This window comes from Asparagus officinalis, chromosome 4, assembly GCF_001876935.1.
Source record: "Asparagus officinalis chromosome 4, Aspof.V1, whole genome shotgun sequence".
In the NCBI taxonomy this organism is placed as follows: domain Eukaryota; kingdom Viridiplantae; phylum Streptophyta; class Magnoliopsida; order Asparagales; family Asparagaceae; genus Asparagus; species Asparagus officinalis.
In genome coordinates this window covers 77,597,408-77,621,875 of record NC_033797.1, presented here as the reverse complement: position 1 = coordinate 77,621,875, position 24,468 = coordinate 77,597,408, and the positions used below count along the sequence as shown (strand labels likewise).

The 24,468-nt window shown below is 42.8% G+C and overlaps 1 protein-coding gene across 1 annotated transcript; it reads right to left on the bottom strand.

Annotated features, from left to right (window-relative positions):
* On the bottom strand, positions 19,463-23,851 carry LOC109838963. The gene is made up of 3 exons (XM_020407395.1): positions 23,348-23,851; positions 23,014-23,164; positions 19,463-19,989 (listed from the first exon to the last, which is right to left on the bottom strand). Exons 1-3 carry the CDS (start codon positions 23,849-23,851, stop codon positions 19,463-19,465), a joined length of 1,182 nt encoding a protein of 393 aa, XP_020262984.1.

Sequence of the window (24,468 nt, the reverse complement as noted above, 5' to 3'; positions counted from 1 at the left end):
TCCCGGAAGAGATATACCCGAGAAACAAAATCTCACTGTCTGTGCGCCAAGCTAATCCGGACAGTATTATCAGCATGTAGCTATCCCAAGACCGCTCTGTAGAGGGTCTTGGTATTTGAGAGGATCTCTAACGGAGGACTAAGCCTAAGTCAAGTCGTTTCCGTAAGAAACAATCTGCCGTTCAAGGTGACGAACCTCCGGAAGTCATAATAAATATGGCTGATAAGGGAAAGTCAACTCGACCTTCTAGCTCTAACCCCCTTGTATCGCATCGTCTGACTCGGCTACGCGCAGGGACCACTAGACGTAGGGACTACCAAAGAATGCAGAGAGGGTTATTCTCGGATGATGAAGCATCAGATGCTAACTCTGCAGTCGCTTCTAACAATACGGTATCTAGCCTAGGGCAATCCCACGAGGTGTTCATGATCAACACTAAACAAATCGCCAAAATTCTTGAGGATGCTCTAACCAAGCAGAAAGAGACATTCAAGATTGAAATGGAAATAGCTATGCAGTGGATGAGACAAGAGCATGACCAACAGATCTGAGCCTTGTTGAATCAGATAGGTGAATCTAGTCATCGCAATAATGTTAACCTAGTAGCTAGCTATTCAGATGAGGATGAACACCTTAACGCTGATAACCCTCCCGTTGACCAAAACGCTGGGGGTGGTCTTACTAAAAATGACAACATTGGGGGTGGCCCCGTTATTCCTCTTAAGAATCATCCTAGGCCCGATACGAGCGAGGATGAGAAAATGATATATCTCGAGAGCAAAATCAACGCTCTAATGTCTGCTCGAGAGGTGAAAAGGACCGGCATTCCATGTCCCTATCCAAGAGAATGGGATTCAATAACATACCCGGTGAAGTTCAACCTGATTAACTTCATGCTGTTTGACGGGAAGGGTTCGCCCACACAACATCTGATCTACTTCAAGTCCCATTTGGGCATGATCTTCGGCAATGAAGCCTTGATGGTTCGGTCATTCGTTGGCACACTTCACGGGCCCGCCTTCGATTGGTACCGCCGACTTAAGTCCGAAAGTATTAATAACTGGGAAGACCTGGAGAGCCTATTCCTTACTTATTTCTTTGATGATGACGCTGAGGTGTCAATCAGGATACTTTTCGATGAGAAGTAAGAAGATGACAAGACAGTCGACGACTTCGTCAAACGCTTCCGGAATAAGGCAATGAACTGCCGAGATCTGATCACAAAGAACTTCATCCTTCAAACCTATCACAACAACCTTTCCTTGGACGTGTTGGAAGTTATGGGAGTAGCACCGTCTAACAATTAGAAAGAGTCGAAGGTGCACGGAGAGCAGGTCGAACGCTTCCTCAGAAGAAAGAAAGTCGAAAGAAGCCAACCGACGGGTAACCCTCCGAAATCAAATTTCGCCTCCCGTGGTAAAGGGAAAGCACCTGCAGCAGCTATTGACGCTAACCAGACGTCACAACAGTAACCCCGAAGACAGCAGAAGACTTCGGGTTCGAGACTCCAAAAAGAGTACTCCTTCAAGGACGAAGACGTTCCAGCCATCTTTGAATCCCTCCTTGAAAACAACAAGATCAAGCTACCACCTATCACAAATCAGGAGGAAGTTGATAACATTGCGGATCCAAAGTACTGTGCGTACCACAGGAGGGTCCTTCATCCCACCAAAGATTACTTTGCTCTCAAGAATAGCATCCAAACCTTGGTTGAAGCCGGTGTCATAACACTAGGATAAGCCAGATGAGAGCGTCCACACTCCGACAAGTATACGAGTATAAACTGCTTCTTAATACTCCAATAGGTATATGAGTTTAAACTGTTTCCTACCGTTGACAGGAAGTTCCTAGAGAATTTCTATATGTAATATTCTTAAGGATAACCCGGTCATGTAACTGAGTACAATGTCAGACCCATTTCCACAAAGGAAGCTGGGGGTGGATGATTCATATAACGGGAAGTTCCCGGAAGAATGCTACATGTAACTTTCTTAGGGATAACCTGATCATTACAAATAAAGTGATAAACATTAAAACCCACCGTGATTTCCGAACATTCTTTTGCTGAGACGAGATTCAATCACTTCGTTGGATCAATCTTTCCTCACAAAACTCCCATTGGTGTTTGACGACTCATAGTCTTCCACCCGTTGGATCAATCTTTCCTCACAAAACTCCCATTGGTGTTTGACGACTCATAGTCTTCCACCACAAAATCTCCCACCGATCAGACTAATTGACGGTGGGACCACCAAAACTCCTTTCGTTTGAATCCACTCAAACTTTTGATGCGTCTGTGCACTTAACATTGACGATTGTCAAACCCCTCTGTGTTAAGTATTTGTCACTTAACATCAGAAACCCCCTCTGAGTGATTTGTACAAGTCAACACTCCCATTGTGATTTGTACTCCCATTGTCCACTTGGTCAAACCTTCCTACAGTTAGGGCCAAAACCAAAATCCCCTCTCGATTGCTCTAATGAACGAGAGGTCCACAAATCGAGCGATCAAACTTTCCTACAGTTAGGATCGTCTCAAACCTCCCACTCGGTCAAACCTTCCTATAGTTAGGGCCAAAACCAAAATCCCCTCTCGATTCCTCCAATGAGCGAGAGGTCCACTTTTAAATCGAGTGATCAAACCTTCTTACAGTTAGGGTCACCTTAAACTCCCGCTTTGTCAAACCTTCCTACATTTAGGGCTAAAACCATAATTCACTCTCGATAAACGAGAAATTCATCTTTAGTTTGGTAATCAAACCTTCCGACAGTTAGGGTTATCCGAATCTTTTCCATTCTCGGAGTGGAAATTCCACTTTTAGTTTTAGCTTCCCAGAATTTTGAAGTGGAGATCCCACTTTGAGTTTCCTTTTGCAACTGGAGATGGAATATAAAATTCTTTCTCTTTAGCATTGGGAGATAGAATATAAAATTCTTCCTCTTCCATATCGGGTTCGTCTTTGCCCCAAGAGAAGACACTAATTTTTCAACTCCTAAAATCCGTGCCTTATATGCACGGGGAATTTTATCCCGAAGCCTAAGTAGGGATAAGTCAATGCCTAACATGCGTTGCCGGGTGGTTCGTTCCCGTAAAAAATGACCGAGTCTACATATTTAGCATTGTAGCAACAAAAATCCATGCCTTTTATGCATGGAGAATTTTATCCTGAAGCCTAAGTAGGGATAAGTCGGCGCCTAATACGCGTTGCCGGTTAGTCTTTGACCGTAAAAAAGGACAAAAGCCCACATATTCGACATTGAGGCGGGTCGTTATTAATAACGTCAAAATCCGTGCCTTACACGTGCAGGGAATTTTATCTCGACGCCTAAATAGAGATAAGCCTACGCCTAATACGCGTTGTCGGTTTAGTCTTTTACCAATTGAAAAAAGACACCAGAATCCAGCCTGGGGAAGTTTATCCCGAATCCTAAGTATGGATAAGTCAGCGCCTAATACGCGTTACCGGGTAGTCTATTCCCATAAGAAAGATAAAGTCTACGTAATCAATATCGTAGCACTAAGAGAGTTAACTCTCTTAGCACAACGTCACATGCGGAACGGGCTTAAACAATCCGCATGCAAGCCCGATTCAAACGGTAATCGGTAAAGGCATGTCAAATCCGTTAAAGGCTGAGCATTTGCCAAAAATCCTAAGTCTACGTCTGGTACACGTCGCTGTTTAATCTTTTCACAGGAGAAAGACGAAGTCTATGTATTCAATATTGTAGCACTAAAAGAGTTAACTCTCTTAGCACAACGTCACATGCGGAATGGGCTTAAACAATCTGCATGCAAGCCCGATTCAAATGGTAGTCGGTAAAGGCTAATCAAACCCGTTGATGGCTGAGAATTTGCCAAAAATTCTATAAATAGGAGTTATTGATACATCAGCTTCATTAGTTGGTTACATGACTTGATCATCCAACAACTGTGGGATAAGATCCACACATGCAGATGAATCAGCTTTAAGAGTTGGTCCTGCACCCTAATATTTAGGACCGCCACGCTCCAACGCCTTAAGAACTGAAACTGTGTAGACTCTAGTAAACATACGAGTATAAAGTATGTTAACGCCGATCGATACAAAACCCTAAGGTCAACGCCGGTCAACGTGTAGCCCAGGGTCAACGCCGATTAACGCGTTGCGATACAGCTAATTAGTTTAAAGTCGACTTAATGACAAGAGCCAAAATCAACTCATCAACTTCAGCTCAAGATTTCGACAATGGTCAGATGATAAACGCAGCACCAGAAGAACTTCATCTATTCGACAAAACACTGAATAGACTAAAAAGTGGAGAAGTCAAGAACTGAAGCCAGTTAGAGGTCTTTTGGCACCGATTGAAGGTGGGGGTCTATCACATCCAAAGCATTTCAGACTCATCTATAAAAGAATAAGGCTGAAACACTTTGGAGGGGGTATCTGTAGGCGTCAAAAATTGTCTATAGGTCCTCGAATACAACTCAAATCAAAGAGTGGATGAATCGAGAAGGTTCACGTCAACCAGCTCGCGTACATCAATCACCTCGTGCGCGTCGATCAACATGCGCACATTAATCAGTTTGCGTGTGTCGGGCAATACGCGCGCGTGAATCAGCTCACGTGCATCGGTCAACGCGTGCGCGTCAAACAATTCGCACGCGTCAGTTAACGTGCGTACGTCAGTCAGCTCACGTGCGATAATCAGATCGCACGCGTCAATCAACACACAGGCGTCAATCAGCATGCGTCAATCAAATTGCACGGAGCGTACAAGTCAACACGACTGGTGAGTAAACGAAACGCGAGAAACTACAAGTCCTAAAAAATAGGAAAACGCTAAAGTCCAAAAAAGTGCGCGCACGATCCAACCCACGCCCGTGCGGGTCGGATGCGTCTGACCCGCACAAGCGCGGGTCGGATCGTGCCGCCCTGCGCCCCTTCGCGCAGATTTGACCCGAAAACACGTTTTTGATGGTTTCGACGGGTTTTCACAAGATCTTTTCAGTTCCATAGGTTCCTAACTGCCTAAATCCTATCTCTAAACATGGTTAATCAGTTATTAACTGAAGATATAGAGGAATCCATCATTCTTATCCAAAAAACCACATCCGGGGCCCTATAAGTACAAACCTAGGGCCTCCTTTCAGAGGGGGATTAATTATCAAGACGAGGAGGTGCTGCTGAGTTGGAGAGCAAGGGAGCACGAATTTCAGCAAGGGCTAGCGAGATCCTGACGAATCCCGGCATAAAGAAAGAGCAATTCGAATGATCTGAAGCCCGTTCACATCCGTTCCTCAAGATTAGGTTTGGTCTTAATCTCGAGAAGAGCTACTAATTTCGCTTGGTCGATTTTAACGCTTTAAGCAAATACCTCCTTGGTGAGGTAGGAGCTCTGCCAAATTTTCAGCAACCGGATTTGATCAAAGGTGATCCACGGATAAACCCCAGTATAGGCGAAGACACCTACGTAAGCAGGAGACGATGAACAGACTCCCTGTGTTTGTTTTAACAAGAGTTGTAATTTTTGTTTTCATTGTGTAAAATTCTTATAAAAACACTATCTTTTTGTTTTCATTGTAACGACTGAAGTTGTAATGAATATAGTAATGAAAAAATCAACTTTCGATGTAAACACTGTCGTTCCCACTGAAGGTGAATTGTTGGAGAAGGCAGAGGGCATAGTGGGCTAATCACGAGGAGAAGCTATCTGAAATTAAAGCTCATCTCACTTCTTTTGAATTGATGAGCGAGTGAATCTTAACTTTGTAGTCTTCTTTTGATAATAACAAGTCTGTCTTATATCATTTCTTCTTAAATTATATTTATATAAAAGAGAATGATATGTGTTTTCCATTATTTCATGTGTCTATTTTGACTTAAAATAACGAAATTACTCGAGAGATACCAAAGGTGTAATATTAACTTAGCATAAATTTTCACATAGAGTGAAATTTTTCTTATTACCGTTAAGGGTAATTTTGAAAAAAAATTATCCCATTGAGGATTTTATAATGATAACTTGCTATTATTGTTGAAAAGGAATTAACAAGTTCATTGGGGGATTTAACTGTTAGAGGTATATTGTTAACATAACAGAGATTTGTGGGCCTACCGATCTATTGAGGAGAGTCAATAAGTTGATTTTGTCAGAGGTATGATATTAACATGACGAGAAGAATATTATGATCAGGGCAATTTTGAGGATCTATCGCTCTATAGGGGAGAGTCGATAAGTTGATTTTGTCAGAGGTATGATATTAACGTGATGAGAAAACATTATGGTCGGGGTAATTTTGAGGACTTATCGCTCTATTGGTGAGAGTCGATAAGTTAATTTTGTCAGAGGTGTGATATTAACATGACGAGAAAAACATTATGGTCAGGGCAATTTTGAGGACTTATCGCTCTATTAGAGAGAGTCGATAAGTTGATTTTGTCAGAGGTGTGATATTAAATTGACGAGAAAAATATTTATGTGATTAGAACACAATTAGGGGAACTTAGCGTCTCGCTAGGGAGAATTGCTAAATGATTTATCATCATAGCGATGAATTGTGATACTTGTGATTTGAACAAGATTTTGAGAATTTTATCACCCCGTTGAAGGGAGTTGATAGATGAATTGTGATACTTGTGATTTGAACAAGATTTTGAGAATTTTATCACCCCGTTGAAGGGAGTTGATAGATTGGTTGTTTACTACTCTGTTAGAACAAGATTTTGAGAATTTTATCACCCCGTTGAAGGGAGTTGATAGATTGGTTGTTTACTACTCTGTTAGGGAGAGTCGATAAATTGGCCATGATCTGAGTGATTTTGGAGACTTATTATTCTATTGATGAGAATTGATAAACTGATTTTCACCGCGGAATTATTATCATATTGGGAGTGATGTGAGCTAAATTTGAACTCCGTAGGGGATGATGATTGTCAGAAGTGTAATATTAACCTAACGAGGATTTTATCAGTTGCAGTGACTTAGATATTGCTAAAGAGATACAGAGGTTTTGATCAACACTCTGTTAAGAGAATTCATGGACTTAGGGCATTGGTGTCATGTTTGAAAACATAAGGGTAAACCCTTAATTTAGAATGATTTCAATGCAAAGGTAACCTTTGCATTTGAGGTTTGAAACGCAAAGTTAAGAACTCTCATAATGCAGGTCTGGGCCTAGCATTTGGAAATTGAATGCAGAGGTGAGCTCTGCGTTAAGGTTAAAGTCTTAACAGACTTTATCCATTAACGTTAAAGATTGGATTTCAGAAATGGTTAGGATTCTCTCCTAGAATCCCGTACCACTTTAACAGCATGATAGCTGTTATAAATAGACCTGTGTGGTCAAATCGGGAGTCATTTGACTCTTTCCATTTTTGGCTTAATTCCAAGAATGAGAACCCTCATTTAGAATCTCCGGCGAACTTTGTCATCTCCAATCAACTACTTTAATGGTGCCAGGAAAGATGAGCTCTGGCTCTAAAAAGGTCGCTAGAGTAACTTCAGAAACACCGTCGGTCGGGGACGCCGACGGTGTTCTTGTTCATGCGGGCATATCATCGTTGCCGTCATCGTCGCATGGGCCTTCCTGCCGTGGTAGGTGATGACCATAATAACTTTTTTTTATAAAGTTTTCTGAAAACCCTAGATGGGTTCTTCACAACGAGGAAGATGACTCGTTTCTGTTTAATGAAAATGCCGACTTAGGACTCTGTATTCATTATGAAACGCGGTGTTGACTCCTGCATTTGAGCTCTAAACGTGGGTCTTGGCCTTTGTGTTCAAGTTTTACAACGCATGTTCGTGACCTCTGCATTTAAGATTTACAATATAAGGTTGACCCTTGTGTTTAAGAATTAACACATAGGGTCTGACCTCTGTCTTTTTAATCCATTCTTTTAGATTCATGTCAACAACTTACTTCACTTGCTAATCTTTGCTTTTGATTTTGCAATGTTCTTTTCGAATGTGTCGCTTTTGCAAGAGCATCATTTTGGGTATATTGGTGGCCATGACAAGAATGAAATTTTTAGTCTTCGCAGAAGAATTCCGTTGTGCATTTTCCCTAACTCAGAGAGAACGCACATGCTCAGATTCCCCTGATGCTCTACTCTTAGAGCTTTGATCACCAACTTAGACATGGAGACTCCTACCAGCCGTGATCAGTTCCCTAAATCGGTGTTCATATTCAGAGATCATATAGCAGCTGATAACAGTCTTATACATGCAGAAGATTCCAAGCTGCTACGAAGAGTCAATCACCGCTTCCTCTTTCTCCCAAATATGAGGAGGATGTATCCACTCTCCTATTTTTTGAACATTAGCTGCCACCGAGGTTTGACTTTTAATCTAGTCAGGGATAAGGGAAATATGTCATTTGGATTTGGCCGATAAGCTTGCACATAAATTGGAGGACAACTCAAGGGTTTGAGGCCCGACCGATTTGAGAAAAAGGATCTTGCTCAAGAAGCGCCACTTCCAGCTAATGTCTTCATTTGCCAATTGGTTGTGGCTCGGGGTGAATTCCCTGCGCAGATATTCAGATCTCCAGGATGGGTTTGTTTTGGAGAAGGGGGGTGGTGGACTAGGATGGTGGATTTTGTCCTTGAGGAGCTTAAGGAACTGCTCGCTCAGTCGGGTCTAATGGTCCCAGTGTTAGCCATAAGGCGAGGAGTTGTTCAGAGTTACCCCAACTTTTTTGCTATGCTAAAAAGATACAACCCAGATAGCTGCATGTTCTTTACACCTGTGGGGGAGTTAGGCTTTGCTCTCCATGAGATGTAAGCAGTATCGGGACTGTCATTCGGTTGGATGCCCTATGAAGAATTCATCCCCACTACTGAAGAGCTCTCTATTTTAAGGGCGGCACACCTAGAAGTTTATGCAACTTTCTGGGAGCTGATGAGCCATTTCCAAATCTATGCTCAAGTCGTTAGGATGCACGGAGGGGAGATTATGTATACCGCATGGGTGGACTATCTTTTTCAGAACTTGAGCCAGAAAGGCAAAGCCGTGACCCGACTAGCTGCCATTTCTGCTAAAGGAGTTAAGGCCCAAATTAAGGCTTCTAACGCTTCTTACAAGAACGATCACGTGGAAGATGGGTTCGAGTCTGGTGTCGAATTTGAAAGTTTTCAATACCAGACCACAACTCCTATTTCTGACGTGGCTCTCCTTGCTGGCTTCTTCATGATCTGGTTAAAACGGTGTGTAGTACCATCGAAGCCAGTCAAGGCGATATTAACTGAGGTTGTATTCCCAGTTATTTTATTAGCTCATGGGAGATCGATGAGTCTCTGAGTCTCCTCACTGCTATGGTGAGTGCGTGCATAGTGTCTTATAGACGTTGACCTCTGAACTTATCGACGTCCAGAAAATAACTGTTGCTGGGAGGAAAGCCTGGAAGACTCCTCAACCATGTGTACCAGTGTCGTATACGTACTTGGTGGCCTGGTTTGTACTGCATTGCCCTTCGTTGATGATAGGGATTACTGAAGGGAATGAAGTTCATGTTCCCTTTGTACAGAGATTGGAGTCGGCCACATGGACTAATATTTACATAGTCAGGGCTTGATAGTTTTTGTCTCAGGGAGAAAATTATAGATATTTCTGCTGCTCCCCTAGCTTTGATGGGGCTGATGAAGAGGTTACAAGCTTTACGGATGTGCTTTTCAACGGCTCGTCATCTTTGAAAGAAGGTGTGTTCAGATGGTTCCTCATGATCAGATTAGGTTATCTGGTCTTTCGCTTGAGGGAGAAGTGCATCATTGAACCTTATATGCCATCTCAATTCGCGAAGCAGTTTGGATATGATAAGCTTTATGTTAGAAATCCTAACCCAGAGTTGGCTCAGATTGGGAATTTGTACGAAGGGGCTCGCGCATGGTACTTCATCTCTACCGGAGGAACTCATGTGCACTTCACTTTACCCAACTCACCGCTTAATTGTTTTGCTATTGCGGACTTCCGCGATTGGTTTGATGTGGCTTCTCGAATCCCAGAAAATGATGTATACACTTCATGCATAAGAGAGATTCAAGAACTATATAAATCGAGAAATGGTTCTACTAAGACACGACTATCAGGGATAGAGGATTATCTGTCCTGCAAACGAGAAGCGATCGGAGCGGGAGAGATCATAGAGGAGCTACCAGCTGTTGAGCCTTCTGAACAAAAAAGCAACTGAAGAAATTTTTGAGGAAGCACCCACTCTTGAACCTCACTCATTAAGATCATCAGGGAAGAAGGCCCTTACTGCTAAAGGGAAAGGTGAATATGATAGGAGAAGTCATAAGAGAAAGCATGTTGCAGCCAAAAACTCTAAGAAGGCCAAGTTAATAGGAGACGCAATGAAGTCTGCACTTGTTGCGCTTTTAGCTGATAGAGAGGACGAAATGCTTCGATCAATTCTTCCATCCCTGAGGATGTGGGAGCCGAAGAGGCATTGCCCATTGGGGGTTTAGAGTCCGCTTCTCCCCCTCCAGTCTAGAATTAGGGTTCGCATGAAGACCTTTCTTCTAAGGCTATTCCTCAATCTACTCGTAATGAGTATATGGGTCTGATCTATCCGATTACTCCTCCCCCTCATTCGAGAGCTTTGAGAGAGTGCATTAAATAGCTAGAGATGAAAATGAAGTTTATGATTGATATTATTAGCTTAGGACGGGTTCCCTTTGAGCGTTTCAAACCCCTCCTGACTAAATGCTTAATGGATATCAGAAGTCATAGAAATGTGTTATGGACTAAGAACTGCAGGGAAAGCATCATCCTTCTGGAATTGGAATTGGGGATACTTTTGAACTTGCAACACGCTAATTTAGGACAAGAAGTACACCATGCTCTTTCTGCGGCCAAAGCTTCGAGAGCGCAACACCATGAGGCTCTTCAAAAGAGCTTATCTGAGAAAGAATCTCGTATTGCCAGCTAGCGAGAGGAGCACATTCAGATACAAATAGACATGGGCAGCCTCTCTATAGGTGTCCGGGATGCTGTAGCGGACCTCGTTCGCATGGGGGTTGAGCTATCTCAAAGGAATACCCAGCTGGCTGAGGATATGGATGTCATAAAAGGATTAGCTGCTCACTGTGATAGGATTCTCAAGGGCTAATGCAATGAGATTATTGCTGGTGATAAGATTCGAAGAGAGATTGTAAAAGCAGCACCTGATAAAGAAGAACTCAAGAGAAAGATAACTGAAGAAGTCAAAAAGGCTCGTAAGGAGAACATATCTGAATTGAAGTTCAAGCTCAAGTCCCTTAAGCTGATGAGCCCTGACGTTTAAATTTTGTATTGCTTTTAGCTGGGGAATAATTTTGTATCATTTTCATTTCAATTATCATCATTTTGTATCAAGTTATGTATATTGAATGAAAATAATATCATTTTGTTTTTCATCGCATCTCTTATTGAATTCTAACTTAGGACAATGAAAAGTATTGCAAATGCTATAGGTGCAATGTGCCAATGTTACCTTAGCGTAAATTCGAAATTCTCTTTATTACTACTTAGAATAATTCCAAAAAATTTTAATCGTCAGAGGTATAGTGTTAACATGATGACATACAAAGTAGAAAAATTAAATGACTATTTCCAAAACAAACTCTGAATGGGTAAACCCCAGCCAGGCTTGGCTGAAGATTGAAAGAAAAAAGGGGATACAAGACCTACGGGAAGTATCTCTTAAGAAAATTTCAATTAATTGGCATCATGATCCTATCACCTTTTTGATCGATGAGGTGATACACTTCGTTTGAATAGACTGATTCTATTACCAAGGGCCCTTCCCACTTGGGGTTGAACTTCCCCTTGGTTTTATGTGTCATCACCATGGGTCGTCTGACGGTTAGTACCAAATCGCCTTTCTTGAAAATTCATTCTTTAACCTTTTTGTTATAGGCTTTGAAAATTCGGGCTTGGTATAGTTTGATCTATTGTTGAGCTTGGAGTCGCTTGTCGTTTAGGCCTTCAAGTTCTTGCAGATGCATGCGATGTTTCTCATCCTCTGTCATGCCGGTTGTGATAGTGACTCTCAGAGATGGGATTTGGATTTCTAGTGATAATACAGCTTCGCAGCCATACACCAACGAGAATGGAGTGGATTTTGTAGGGGTCCTCACCATCGTGTGATAGGCCCACAGACATTCACCGAGTCTTTCGTCCCAATCACGTTGAATCTTGGAATCTGTAAGCATCTAAAAATGCCTATAGTTATCCGTACACAGTTCGAGATGAAGAGAAGATGACGAACGTTATTATTCGAGTCTAAAAGGATTATCTGACATTGACAAGTGCATTAACCAGAATGGCAAACCAACTGTGTCTCGTGCGCTCACCGGCCACCTCTAATTGGTCATCACACCTATCAATCAACTCGCGCGTCAGTCAGATCCAAGTAACTGAACACGCTCGTCAGTCAGCTCGCGCACGTCGGTCTACTCCAAGTGATCAAACACGCTCGTTAGTCAGCTCGCGCGCGTCGGTCAGCTCCAAGTGCTTGTCGTGCTTGTCGATCAGCTCCAAGTGCCGTAAAGAAGCTAACGAGCGTATGAAATAAGTTAATGAAGTGTACAAGTCAACAAGATAACCAAATATGCAAAACGGCAGGAAATACAAGTCTCAGAAAATCAAAAAACACCAAAGAGTTCAGCAAAAGGCCAAAACACCTGCGCCAACGCAGGACAGCGGCAATTGACCTACGCCAGCGTAGGTCAGCCAAGGTCGACCAGCGCCCGCGCGGGTTAGCCCACACTGACCCGTTCCCGCACGGATCCAGCGTATCACGTAGTTTCAACCCTTAAATGCATTTTCAACGGTTCTGTTGCTGTTTTCTCAGGATTTGTTCGTTCCAGAGCTTCCCAACTGCTTGGATATCATCTACAAACATGACTCGGTTATTATTAACTAAAGATAAGGCCAAATCACATATTCTTATCCAAATACCTCTAACCAAAGCCTATAAATACAGGCCTAGGGGCTCTTTTCACAGGGGGTGAATTATTATCAAGAGGTCGAGCTACTCCTAGATTGAGGAGTCAAAGGAGCATGAATTTACAGTGAAGCTAAGTTAGATCCCAACGAACTTTAGCATAAAGAGGAAGCATTTCGAAGGATCTAAACTCGTATTCCCCATGTCTGTTCCTTGAGATTAGGCTTAGTCTTAATCTTGAGAAGAGCTACTAATTTCACTTGATCGATTTTAATGCTTCAAGCGAATACTTTCTTGGTGAAGTAGGAGCTCTGTCAATTATCCAGCAACCGGATCTGATCCGCGGTCGTCCATGGATATCAACATCCCCGGCATAGGAGAAGACCCTAGGCAAGCAATAGGCGATAAACACTTGTTGCGTGTTGTTTGAAAGAGAGTTGTAATTTATTTTTATTGTATTGAAAGTCTTATAAAAAGGGTATCTTTGTTTTGAATTTAATATAACGATCGAAGTTGTAATAAATTCAACAATAAAAATAATTTTCTATCTAAACATGCTGGCGGCCACAGTGGGAACCAACAGCCTTTCTACGAAGGCTGATGTGTCGCAACCACGAATTCGGATCCCAATTGAAAAAGAGGTCAAGTACGAGTTCAACCAACAGAAGTTCGAGGAGAATCTGTCGTCCTCCTCCTCTAAATCCTCCTCCACTCGCCAGCGCAGGAAGATCAATGCCCCTGTTGCTGCCGCAATCACGCCATGCAACGCCCCTCCGGCCTCCAACGAGCTCAGATCTGTAGATCTAGACTCCTCCTCAATCAAGGAGATAGCCGCTGGATCCACACTAATCCTATCGAAGAGGGCATGTCAAAGGCAACGTCAATGCCTCGCGCGCCAACTCGCTAAGGCTTTAAAGCCAGTAGGCGGGATCTGTTACAAGACGGATCTGAAATTCAGGGAACACCAAGTGCCCCAATAGCAAGCAAACGCCCCCTCCTCTAAATCATCAACAAGTGAATGAATCCAAGTCAAAAGGATCCATTCAACTATTGAGGAGCGAATCCAGAAGCACCGCGCACTACTTGTGCACGTGTGAATTCTTGTGCAAAAGGCACAAAAGATGCAAAAGAAGGACATAGCCAAAAAACAACTAAGACTGCATCAAACTTGGAGGCCAAAGTATGAAATAGCGGCCAAAAAGATAAAAAAATGCGAGTCACACCCAGCTGACCAGCCCAGCCACGGGTCACCCCGAATTGACCCTCCTAGCCGTGGGTCACTCAAGTCTAACCCTCCAAGCTGTGGGTCACTCAAGTCTGAACCTCCCAGCCACGGGTCACTCAAGTCTGAACCTCCCATCCACGGGTCACTCAAGGCTGACCCTTTCACACCCAGCTGACCAGCCCAGCCACGGGTCACCCCGAATTGACCCTCCTAGCCGTGGGTCACTCAAGTCTAACCCTCCAAGCTGTGGGTCACTCAAGTCTGAACCTCCCAGCCACGGGTCACTCAAGTCTGAACCTCCCATCCACGGGTCACTCAAGGCTGACCCTTCAAGCCACGGGCCACTCAAGTCTGACCCGCCCAACCACAGGTCACCAAGGTCTGACCCGTGCCAGGGCCAAGACAGAACACACTCTGCACCTATTTTTTTGATTCCATCGAGTTTACCCCTACTCTGATTCTTCCAATACTTCCAGTGAAGCCTCACGGTAGTGTAGACTTGTTCAAAAGCAATAAGCCAATGGCGGATCGCCTTGTCCCTTCACACAATGTTCGAGGCAAAGTTTCGATTAAAGAGTGTTTGGGTCCAGTGACTGAACCCCAAGCAACTCATCGAGCTAGGGGTCACACTCGCCCTTATAACAAGTCTGAGGCTTCTCGTAAAGAGGAAACTCCCGTAATCGACCGCCTCGGACTACAAGTCAGTGCCCAAGAGCTCGTTGAGGTCCCGTGCTCATAAAAGCATGGCTCCAAATGTGTGACTCTTGAGAACACCATCATGGTAGAAAGTCCTCAGAAGGAAACATGTTCGTCAGATGACAATGTTATACCTGAGAAGTAGTGCCAACATGTGGTAGATTGCTCCAGTCATCATACCTATGAGTTGTACTATCGGGCTGGGGGTACGAACAGATCTCAAAAGAGGGATACCCAAGAGATGGACTTTCATTGTCCGTGCATTAAACTTATCAGGGCAGTATTATTAGTATGTAGCTACCCCAAGACCACTCAACAGAGGGTCTCGATATTCTAAAGGCTTTCCTCTGAAGCATCAAAAACAAAGCCAAGACATTTTCGTAGAAAAAGATCAGCTGCGCAAGATGACGAATTCCCTGAAGTCACTATCAATATGGCCGATAAAGGGAAGTCAACGCGAAATTTTAGTCCCCATCATTTTTTGGACGTATCCCAACATATAACTCAATTAAACACGGGAACTACTAGACGTAGGGACTATCAGATGATGAATACCAAATTATTCTCGGATGATGAAGCATCATATACCAACTCTACAATCGCTTCTGATAATATGGTATCCAGTCCAGGACAATCCCGCGAAGTATTTATGATTCACACCGAGGAAGTACCAAAATGGTTGAGAGTGCTCTAGCCAAGAAGAAAGAAGCATTTAAAATCGAAATGGAAATGACTGTGCAGGAGATGAGACAAATGCACGACCAACAGATCCGAGCCTTGTCAAATCAGATAGGTGAATCCAATCATCGCAACAATGTTGACCAAGTAGCTACCGATTCAGACGCGGATGAATACATCAATGCATATAACCCTCTCATTGATCAAAACGCTAGGGGTAACCCTACTAAAGATAACAACGCTGGGGGTGGTCCTGTCGAAGATGACAATGTTAGGGGTGGTTGCGTTGTTCCTCTTAGAAACCATCCAAAGTATGATACAGACGAGGATGAGAAGATGAAAGATCTTGAGAGAAAAATCAACACTCTGATATCTCCTCAAGATGTGAAGAGGACCGGTATTCTATGTCCTTACCCAATAAAGTAGGATTCGATCCCGTATCCGGCGAAATTCAACCTGATCAACTTCACACCATTCGACGGGAAGGGATCGCCCACTCAGCATCTGATCTACTTTAAGTCCTACTTAGGCATGATCTCCGGTAATGAAGCCCTGATGGTTCGGTCATTCGTTAGCACCCTTCATGAGCCCGCCTTCGATTGGTACCACCGTCTCAAACCGGGGAGCATCAATAGTTGGGATTACATAGAGAACCTATTTCTCAGCAATTTCTTCAAGATGACGCCGATATATCAATCAGAACACTCTTTGATGAGAAATAGAAATATGACGAGACGGTTGATGACTTCATCAAGCGCTTCCAGAATAAGGCGATGAACTGCCAAGATCCGATCACAAAGGACTTTATCCTCTAAACCTATCACAATAACCTCTCTTTGAACGTGTTGGAAGTTATGGGAGTAGCACCGTCCAATACCTAAAAAGAGTTGAAGGTGCATGGAGAGCGGGCCGAACACTTCCTCAGAAGGAAAAAAGCTGAAAGAATCCAACCAACGGCTAACCCTCCAAACTCAAGCTTCGTCTCCCATGGTAAGAAGAAGGTACCTGTAGCAGTTGTTGATATTAATCAGATGTCATAACAACAACCCTGAAGACAGCAAAATACTTCAGACCTGAGACTCTAAAAAGAGTACTCCTTCAAGGACAAAGATGTTCCAATCATTTTCGAGTCCCTCCTTGGAAACAACAAGATCAAGCTACCACCAATAGCAGATCAGGAGGAAGCTGACAATATTTTGGATCCAAAGTACTATGCGTACTAGAAGAGGGTCCTTCATCTTACCAAGGCTTGCTTTGCTCTCAAAAATAGCATCCAAACCTTGGTTGAAGATGGCGTCATAATGCTAAATTAAGTCAAATTCTCACTCCCTGTGGGTCAGCAGCGCGTGTCGCGTAGTTTTGACCCTCAAACACATTTTCGATAGTTCTGTTACTGTTTTCTTGGGATTTGTTCGTTCCAGAGCTTCCTAACTAATTGGATATCATCCACAAACATGGTTAGGTCGTTATTAACTGAAGATAAGGCTAAATCACTCATTCTTATCCAAATACCCCCAACCAAAGCTTATAAATACAGGCCTAGTGGCTCATTTCACAGGGGGCGAATTATTATCAAGAGGGTGAGGTGTTGCTGGATTGAGGAGTCAAAGAAGCATGAATTTACAGCAAAGGCAAGTCAGATCCCAGCGAACTTCAGCATAAAGAGGAAGGCTTTGAAGGATCTGAACCCGCATTCCCCCCATTCGCTCCTTGATATTAGGCTTAGTTTTAATCTCAAGAAGAGCTATTGATTTCGCTTGGTCGATTTTAGTGCTTCAAGCGAATACTTCCTTGGTAAAGTAAGAGCTCTGTTAATTTTTCGGCAACCAGATTTGATCCGTGGTCGTCCACGGATATCAACATCCCCGGCACAGACAAAAACCCCACACAAGCAATAGGCGATAAACACCTGTTGTGTGTTGTTTGAAAGAGAATTTTAATTTATTTTTATTATATTGAAAGTCTTATAAAAAGACTATTTTTATTTTGAATTTATTGTAACGCCCGAAGTTGTAATGAATTCAGCAATGAAAATAATTTTCTACCCAAACATAAATAATTTTTTTGAGAAGCTTCACAATGGTCTTGTTAAAAGCTTCTGCGAGGCTATTTACTAGTGGATAATATGCCGTAGATGCAATACTTTGGATTCTAAACTTATCACAAAATCTCTGAAATCCATAGCTAATAAATTGTGTTCCGTTGTCATGTACTATTCGTCTCGGGACTCCAAAGCAATAAATGACGTGACGCTTGATGAATTTAATCACATTCAAAGTCTTTACTTCTTTTAACGGGATTGCTTCCGCCCATTTGGAGAAGTAATCGGTTACGGCCAAAATGAACCGATGTCCTTTGGAAGTCAGAGGAGAGATTGGTCCTACGATATCCATTCCCCACATTTAGAATGGCCAAGACGCAGTTATAGGATGTAAATTCCTTGGAGCTTGATGAATAAAGTCACCATGAATTTTACATGCGTGACAACATCTAGCATAGTCAACCGCATCAACGAACATCTTTGGTCAATAATAACCAATTCATCGGAGACGGTCTCCTAACTTAGCTCCGGGTTGATGAGCTCCGCACATTCCATCATGAGCTTCCTTAAGAGCCTCTTTCACTTCTTTCCTAGAAAGGCAACGAAGTAAGACTCCATCGTGTGATTTACGATACAGGGTTTGAGAAACTGTATCATAATAGAATCAAAGGGCCATTCGTTTGATGGCGGACGCTTCTTTGGAATTATCGGGCAAAATTCTGTACACGACATAGTCGATATATGGATATCTCCAATCCCTGGGTTCAAACTCCATTGAGGTTATGCAGATTTCTTCTGATGTTGTCTTGTTTGAGCGATCATCTATAAGAAGCTTAGGGTAATGCGATTCGCGTCCTGTGACCTGAATTGTTGTTTTAGCCCCAGGTGGCAAGGCTAATGAAGATGCCAATGAAGCTAATGCGTCCGCATAGGTGTTCTAAGTTCGCAGAATATATCCGATGAAAAAGCCTTCGAATTTCTAAGCTTGTTCTAGTACTGCGAAGTAGTATGGGAGTAAGTCCTCATTGTGCACTTCATATTCTCCTCGGACTTGATTTACGATGAGTTGAGAGTCACCGTATGCCTCAAGATGTCAGATATTAAGTTCTTCGGCAAATTGCATCCCTAATAACAGAGCGTTATACTCAGCTACATTGTTGGTGTAGGGTTCGATTAGGAAGAATCCTTTAGGGATCACGTGACCATTTGGAGAGATGAATACTACTCCTACTCCCACGGTAATTGCTCCATGAGGATTTGCTCTGGATGCACCATGAAAGAAAAATTTCCACACTTGCATAGCTTTTTGAGTTACGCAAGTTTTGGCAACTTCATCGGGCAGTTCTTCATACAACTTAGACGTCACTGACACCGAATGATCGGCTAGGAAATCCACCAAAGCTTGACCTTTAATAGCCTTTTAGGTCATAAATTTCATGTCATATTGTGATAGGAGGATTGTCCATTTTGCTAGCCGGCAATTCAGAGAGGATAGTTTCGTCATTAGTACTCTCAAAAGATTTATCTTAGAGATAACATGAACTGTTTGTCTAACCAGGTAGTGTCGCATCTTTTGGACAGCGAATACCAAAGCAAAACATTCGTTTTTTGACAGGATTATACCAGTGTTCGGCTCCCATCATGGTCCTACTTAAGTAGTAGATGGCTTGCTCCTGTCCTTAGTCATTATTTTAGGCTAATAACGCTCCCAGAGAATGATCCATGGCTCTCACGTATAAGAGGAATGGTTTTCCTGATATCGAGGCTACAAGAACTGGTGGTTGAGTGAGGTATCTCTTTATCTCTTCAAATGATCTTTGACAGTCTCTATCCCAAATAAAGAATACTCCCTTCTTCATGAGCTTAGAGAAAGGTTGGCAACATCCTGAGAGGTTGGAGATGAATCTTCGAATGTAGGCTAGCCTACCTTGTAAACCTCTGAGTTCTTTGAGATTCTTCGGAGGCAGCATGTCATGGATGGCACGCACTTTTTTGGATCAAGAGAAATTTCTTTAGATATAACTATGAATCCCAGGAATTTTCCACTTGATACTCTGAGGAATGATTTGGTCGGGTTCATCTTCAGCTGATGTGCTTGCATGATGTCAAACATTGTCTTCAAGTCTGTGAGATCATCACCTTTGTGTTGGTTTTTCACTGCTATATTGTCAACGTAGCATTCAATCTTTTTACGTAAATGCTCATGAAATATTGTGTTCATTGCTTGTTGATAGGTACCAGCTGCATTCTTTAGTGCGAAAGGAATTACTATGTAGCAGTATACCCCTAATGGTGTTCTAAAGGCAGTATGCTTTTCGTCTTCAGGATACATCTTGATTTGATTGTATCTGGAGAATTCGTCCATGAAAGATATCATCTCATATCCGCAGGTTTTGTCGATCATGACATCCGTGATAGGGAGTAAAAATTCATCTTTTGGACAAGCTGCATTAAGGTCACAAAAGTCAATATATATCCAGACCTTACCGTTCTTCTTGGGCACTAGAACAATATTGGCTACCCAGCCCGGATGTTGTTCCTCTCTGACAAAGCCTGAGTCTATAAGCTTTTTAACTTCGGACTCAATTGCTTGTATGATCTCTGGACAAAACCGGCGTTGCTATTGTTTGACGGGTTTAGCGTCCGGATCTATGTTGAGACGATGCATAACTATCTTCGGATCGAGGCCAGGCATATCTTCATAATTCCAAGCAAAGACATCTATGTACTCTCGAATAAGAGATAGAAGATCTTCTTTCTTAGATGAGGATAGACTTTCACTTATGAAGATTAGTTTAGGGTCGGATTCATCTCCCATGTTAACCTGAATTACCTTATCTTCAGTGGGTGGCTCGCGCTGCTCGAAGCGCATATCCCACAAAATATTAAGGTGCTTGATCCAAGGGTCATTGGTTAATTCGATCAATTCTTCATCACCCCCTGTATCTTTATCTGGGTGACTAGTTAAAACCATGATCACGGTCAAACTCTTAAAGAAAGATCTGACATTCCAACGGATTCCCACGATGATGTCCCGGATGAATGATTTTAACACAGGTAATTATCAGTTTCGTTTTTTGAAGGGGAAGAGGTTGTAACATAACCCACACCTCTTCCAGTCTTTTGATAATAGTCGGGAGGTTTTTCTTCGGGGGTGAATGACATCTGAATTGGCGTTCATCTTTCTTTCCTGAAATTTAACCCTTGCCTCTTATTAAAGTTGTAACCCATTTGTTTCATCAAATAGATAGAATTGGGTTCATGGAAATGGAATTGAGGAACCCCATCATCTTCTTCCGAACTTCCTCGTTTGAGTAATTCAGGTTTAACTTTTCCAAAATAGATAGGCTTATGCCCTTTCCTTTTGGACGGAACTTTGAAGAAAGCCTTCTGGGCATCTTCTATTTCTTCACCTGAAGTGAAGGATGACTTAATTGGCAATGTGAGTGATGCCTCTATGCATCATATACGCCATGGGTCATTACCTGCATTAATGTCATTCTCTATTTTTTCATTTTTAGAGGATTCATCATATAAGTATGCCAAAATAAAATCTTCATTAATGCAGCACTCGCCCTCACTCGGTACATTATTATTTCTCTTAACCTGACCCATTACATTGAAGTTCAACTCTCATGGACAATCTTCTTCGGAATCTGGCTCGATGTTAGCTTCATGGCCACTATCAACATCTTCTTCAGCTTTTTGCTGAGATTCCAAGTAGAAAATAGAATCTGTGTGGAAGTTTTTTACCCCTCTGAAAGGGTACTTTTCTGTAATCAGGGTTCAGACTTCCCCTTCATTATTAGCATACTTCATAACCTGATGTAGGATAGATGGAACAATGCAGTTTTCATGAATCCATGGTCGTCCCAACAATAGATTGTAGGACGTGTCCGCATCAATGAAGTAACAAGTTACTTCAGACTTGAGATCTCCAATTTGACACCTGAGCTTGATCTTCCCCAGGGGCCGAGTGATGTTAGCGTTGAAACGAAAGATGGTGGTCTGGGTAGTGTTTAACTATTGCATAGGAATCCCTAAGACCTGCATGACCTTGTAAGGCATAATGCTAAGGCGGAGCCTGGGTCAACTTGGACACGACTGATTTCGGAGAACCCAATATACCATGTATAGTATAGTGGTCTATCATGCTTGTGTTTTACCTGCATATCATCCTGAGTGAACGATATGCAGGGTAGACTTCTTGCTGCTTGTAGACATTGCAGGCAGGATTAGGCTTCAGAAGCTTCAGGAGTCGAAGTAATCTGCGTAATAAAGCTCTTTGTGTTTGTTAAATCTTCAATTAGAGCTTCCTTGGTAGTTTTGGACAACTGCAGGAGCTCGTACAGGGTAATCCTGGCAGGTATGTTAGCCAACTGCGCCATGACGTTGAATTGGAAGGGAGCACTCGATTTCCCGGGTTCTTGAAGAAGGTTCTTATTAAAACGGGTTTCCTTCTGTTTCCCTTTGTTAATTGACTTTTGAGGAATAGAACCCCCAGCGTCTTGATGCTATTCTTCTGCTTCTTGAGCATTATGATCATAGTCTTTCAGGTAAGCTTTTCCTTACCAGGTGCCAGGGTTGCCTCCCGGGTATGCTGCAAGAACAATCCTATTTTTTTCTGAGTCAGTGAAAGGTTTGAGATGATCATCATTATCATTAATGGAGGGGATAATTATGTTGGATGACTTAGCCTTGCCTCTTTAATTTTTGAACGAGATATTCGTTCACTGTTGGTCTTCAACTAGATCGGGATGGACCCACATAATCTCCTCTTTTGAGGTAGTGAGGGGTACCAACCCCCTATCCTTCTGACTGTGTAAGTCAGTGTTTTTTAGGTACATTTTCCCTTTATGAATGGGTACAACACCATCTGTAGTTGCTACCAGGGAAAAATCACCGAACTGGACCGCTATCAAATTGGTGGATATGGTCTTCTGCTTGGACTTCAACGTAAGTACATTGACATTCACCAGGTTTTGCAGAATATCTTTGAAGACATAGCATTTTCTGGTAGGATGTCCTAAGAACCTATGATAACGATAGTAATTAGGGTCGTCCACCTTCTATGCCTCATCCGATTTCCTGATCTAGAGAAGTTGTAGCTTATTGTTCTTCCAAAGTAGCTGAAACAACGTGTCCACATGTTCTTCTTTAAACGAGTATTGTTTGGGCACTCTTTGTGGATTTGGTGCTTTGCCTTGCTTAGCTGGTGATGCCCACGTACTGGTATCGACGGCCAAAGTCTCCTTTCCCTTGGATCGTAGAGCACTATTCTGGTTGCATTGCTATTGTGGTTTGGTTAAGTAGCTTCCTCAGCCTTGACCCGAGCAACGATTTCTTTAGCTTGTTTCCCTTGTGAAACCAATTATCTCTAGGAGCAACATTTCGCCACCCTCATTTGAGCAAGGAGATGAGTATGCAAGTTATGCCTGCAAGTTTCGACCAAAGTAGATTGGGTCCTACCTGACGGGTATCGTAATGCCATGCTACGGAATCTTTCCATGTAAGTCTTAATGGACTCTTCCTTCCTCTGCTTAGTGGCAAGAAGGGTTGAGACAGACACTTCTGTATCATCTTCAAAAAATCTGGCTAAGAAAAAACTTTCCAGATTTACCTATTTTTGAATAGATCCAGGAGGCAGTTTCATAAACCACTCGAAAGCGACACCCTTAAGAGTACTGATAAACAAATGGGTCAGGATAGTATCATTTACCAACACATCTCCAGTCTGTGACTTGAAGTAGTAGATGTGTTGGTTCGGTGATCCTGTGCCATCGAAGGGCTGCAAGGTTGGTGCCTTAAATTTCGACGGATAGGGAGTTGTGTCCCATTCAGCTGGATAAGGTCGTACTACTCCTTCCTCGCGAAGCGCGATTATGTTGACGATTGCGTTGAGGTGGGCCTCTAACTCATCTACTTTAGATGACTGAGGATTCAGTTCCCTTTCTAGTTCCTTCTCATTTTTGGATGAAGATTCTAGGTTGTGAGTCTCATGTTCTGAATTCTCATGTGCCTTCTGTTTTCCCTTTGAAAATGTCCTCCAAGAAGACTCATGCTTTTGGACTTTCTCTGCAAGGAGCTGGGCCAACATCTCTTTCATCTGAACAAGCATTTCTTGCTGCGCATGAATCATGACATGATGTTCATCAACTCTCTTTGCTAAGTCATCAACACCTCCAGTCATATAGGCGAGAGTGTCGTGTACCACGATGGATCTTGAGGATTGAGAATCTGCAATTGCTGAATGTTCATCATCTGAAGCAATCCCCTTGGCTAACTTGCAATAGTTAACCGAGCACATAGCTCCTGTGTGAGTTCGCATACGACGATATACTCCTTCAAACTCGTCACAAATTTCTCGGACGGTCGGGGAATGGCTTCTCTCTGACTCATCCGAACTAGGAGCTGAGGCCTTCCCTCTGCCTATCATATTAATAGTGACATCGGGATGTTTAGCTTTGGAGATCCTTATTTTGTGATGACGTCATCGCTTGGCAGGCCTGGCGACGTTTGCCAATCGGTCAAATATAGATTGTCGAGGCACAGATGCACAACAGTGGCATTCTGAGAGGTCTGCAGAAATAAGCCACTCACATTGACATGAATGAGCTGCTTGCTGCGTTGGTCTTCCTCTCACAGCAATTCCCGCAAATCAGAAACGTAGGAGGAATCTTTCTCCGAGCGCAAGGATGGAGATGGAACCCCCTGCCCCTGAGTGGGTAAGATTGGTTCTTGACAAACATGAATCCTAAATCCATGTTGGTCTTTCTGAACTTGGCAGACCACGTCGCGTTCTGCAGAAAGAATGCGAGGGTCGCGTTTAGATTTCTGAACGCAAGGCCGAGGCCCGCGTTCCTGAAGTGAGACGTGTCCTCGGAGGTCATGTTTTGGTTGAACGCACTTTTGAGGCGTGTGTTT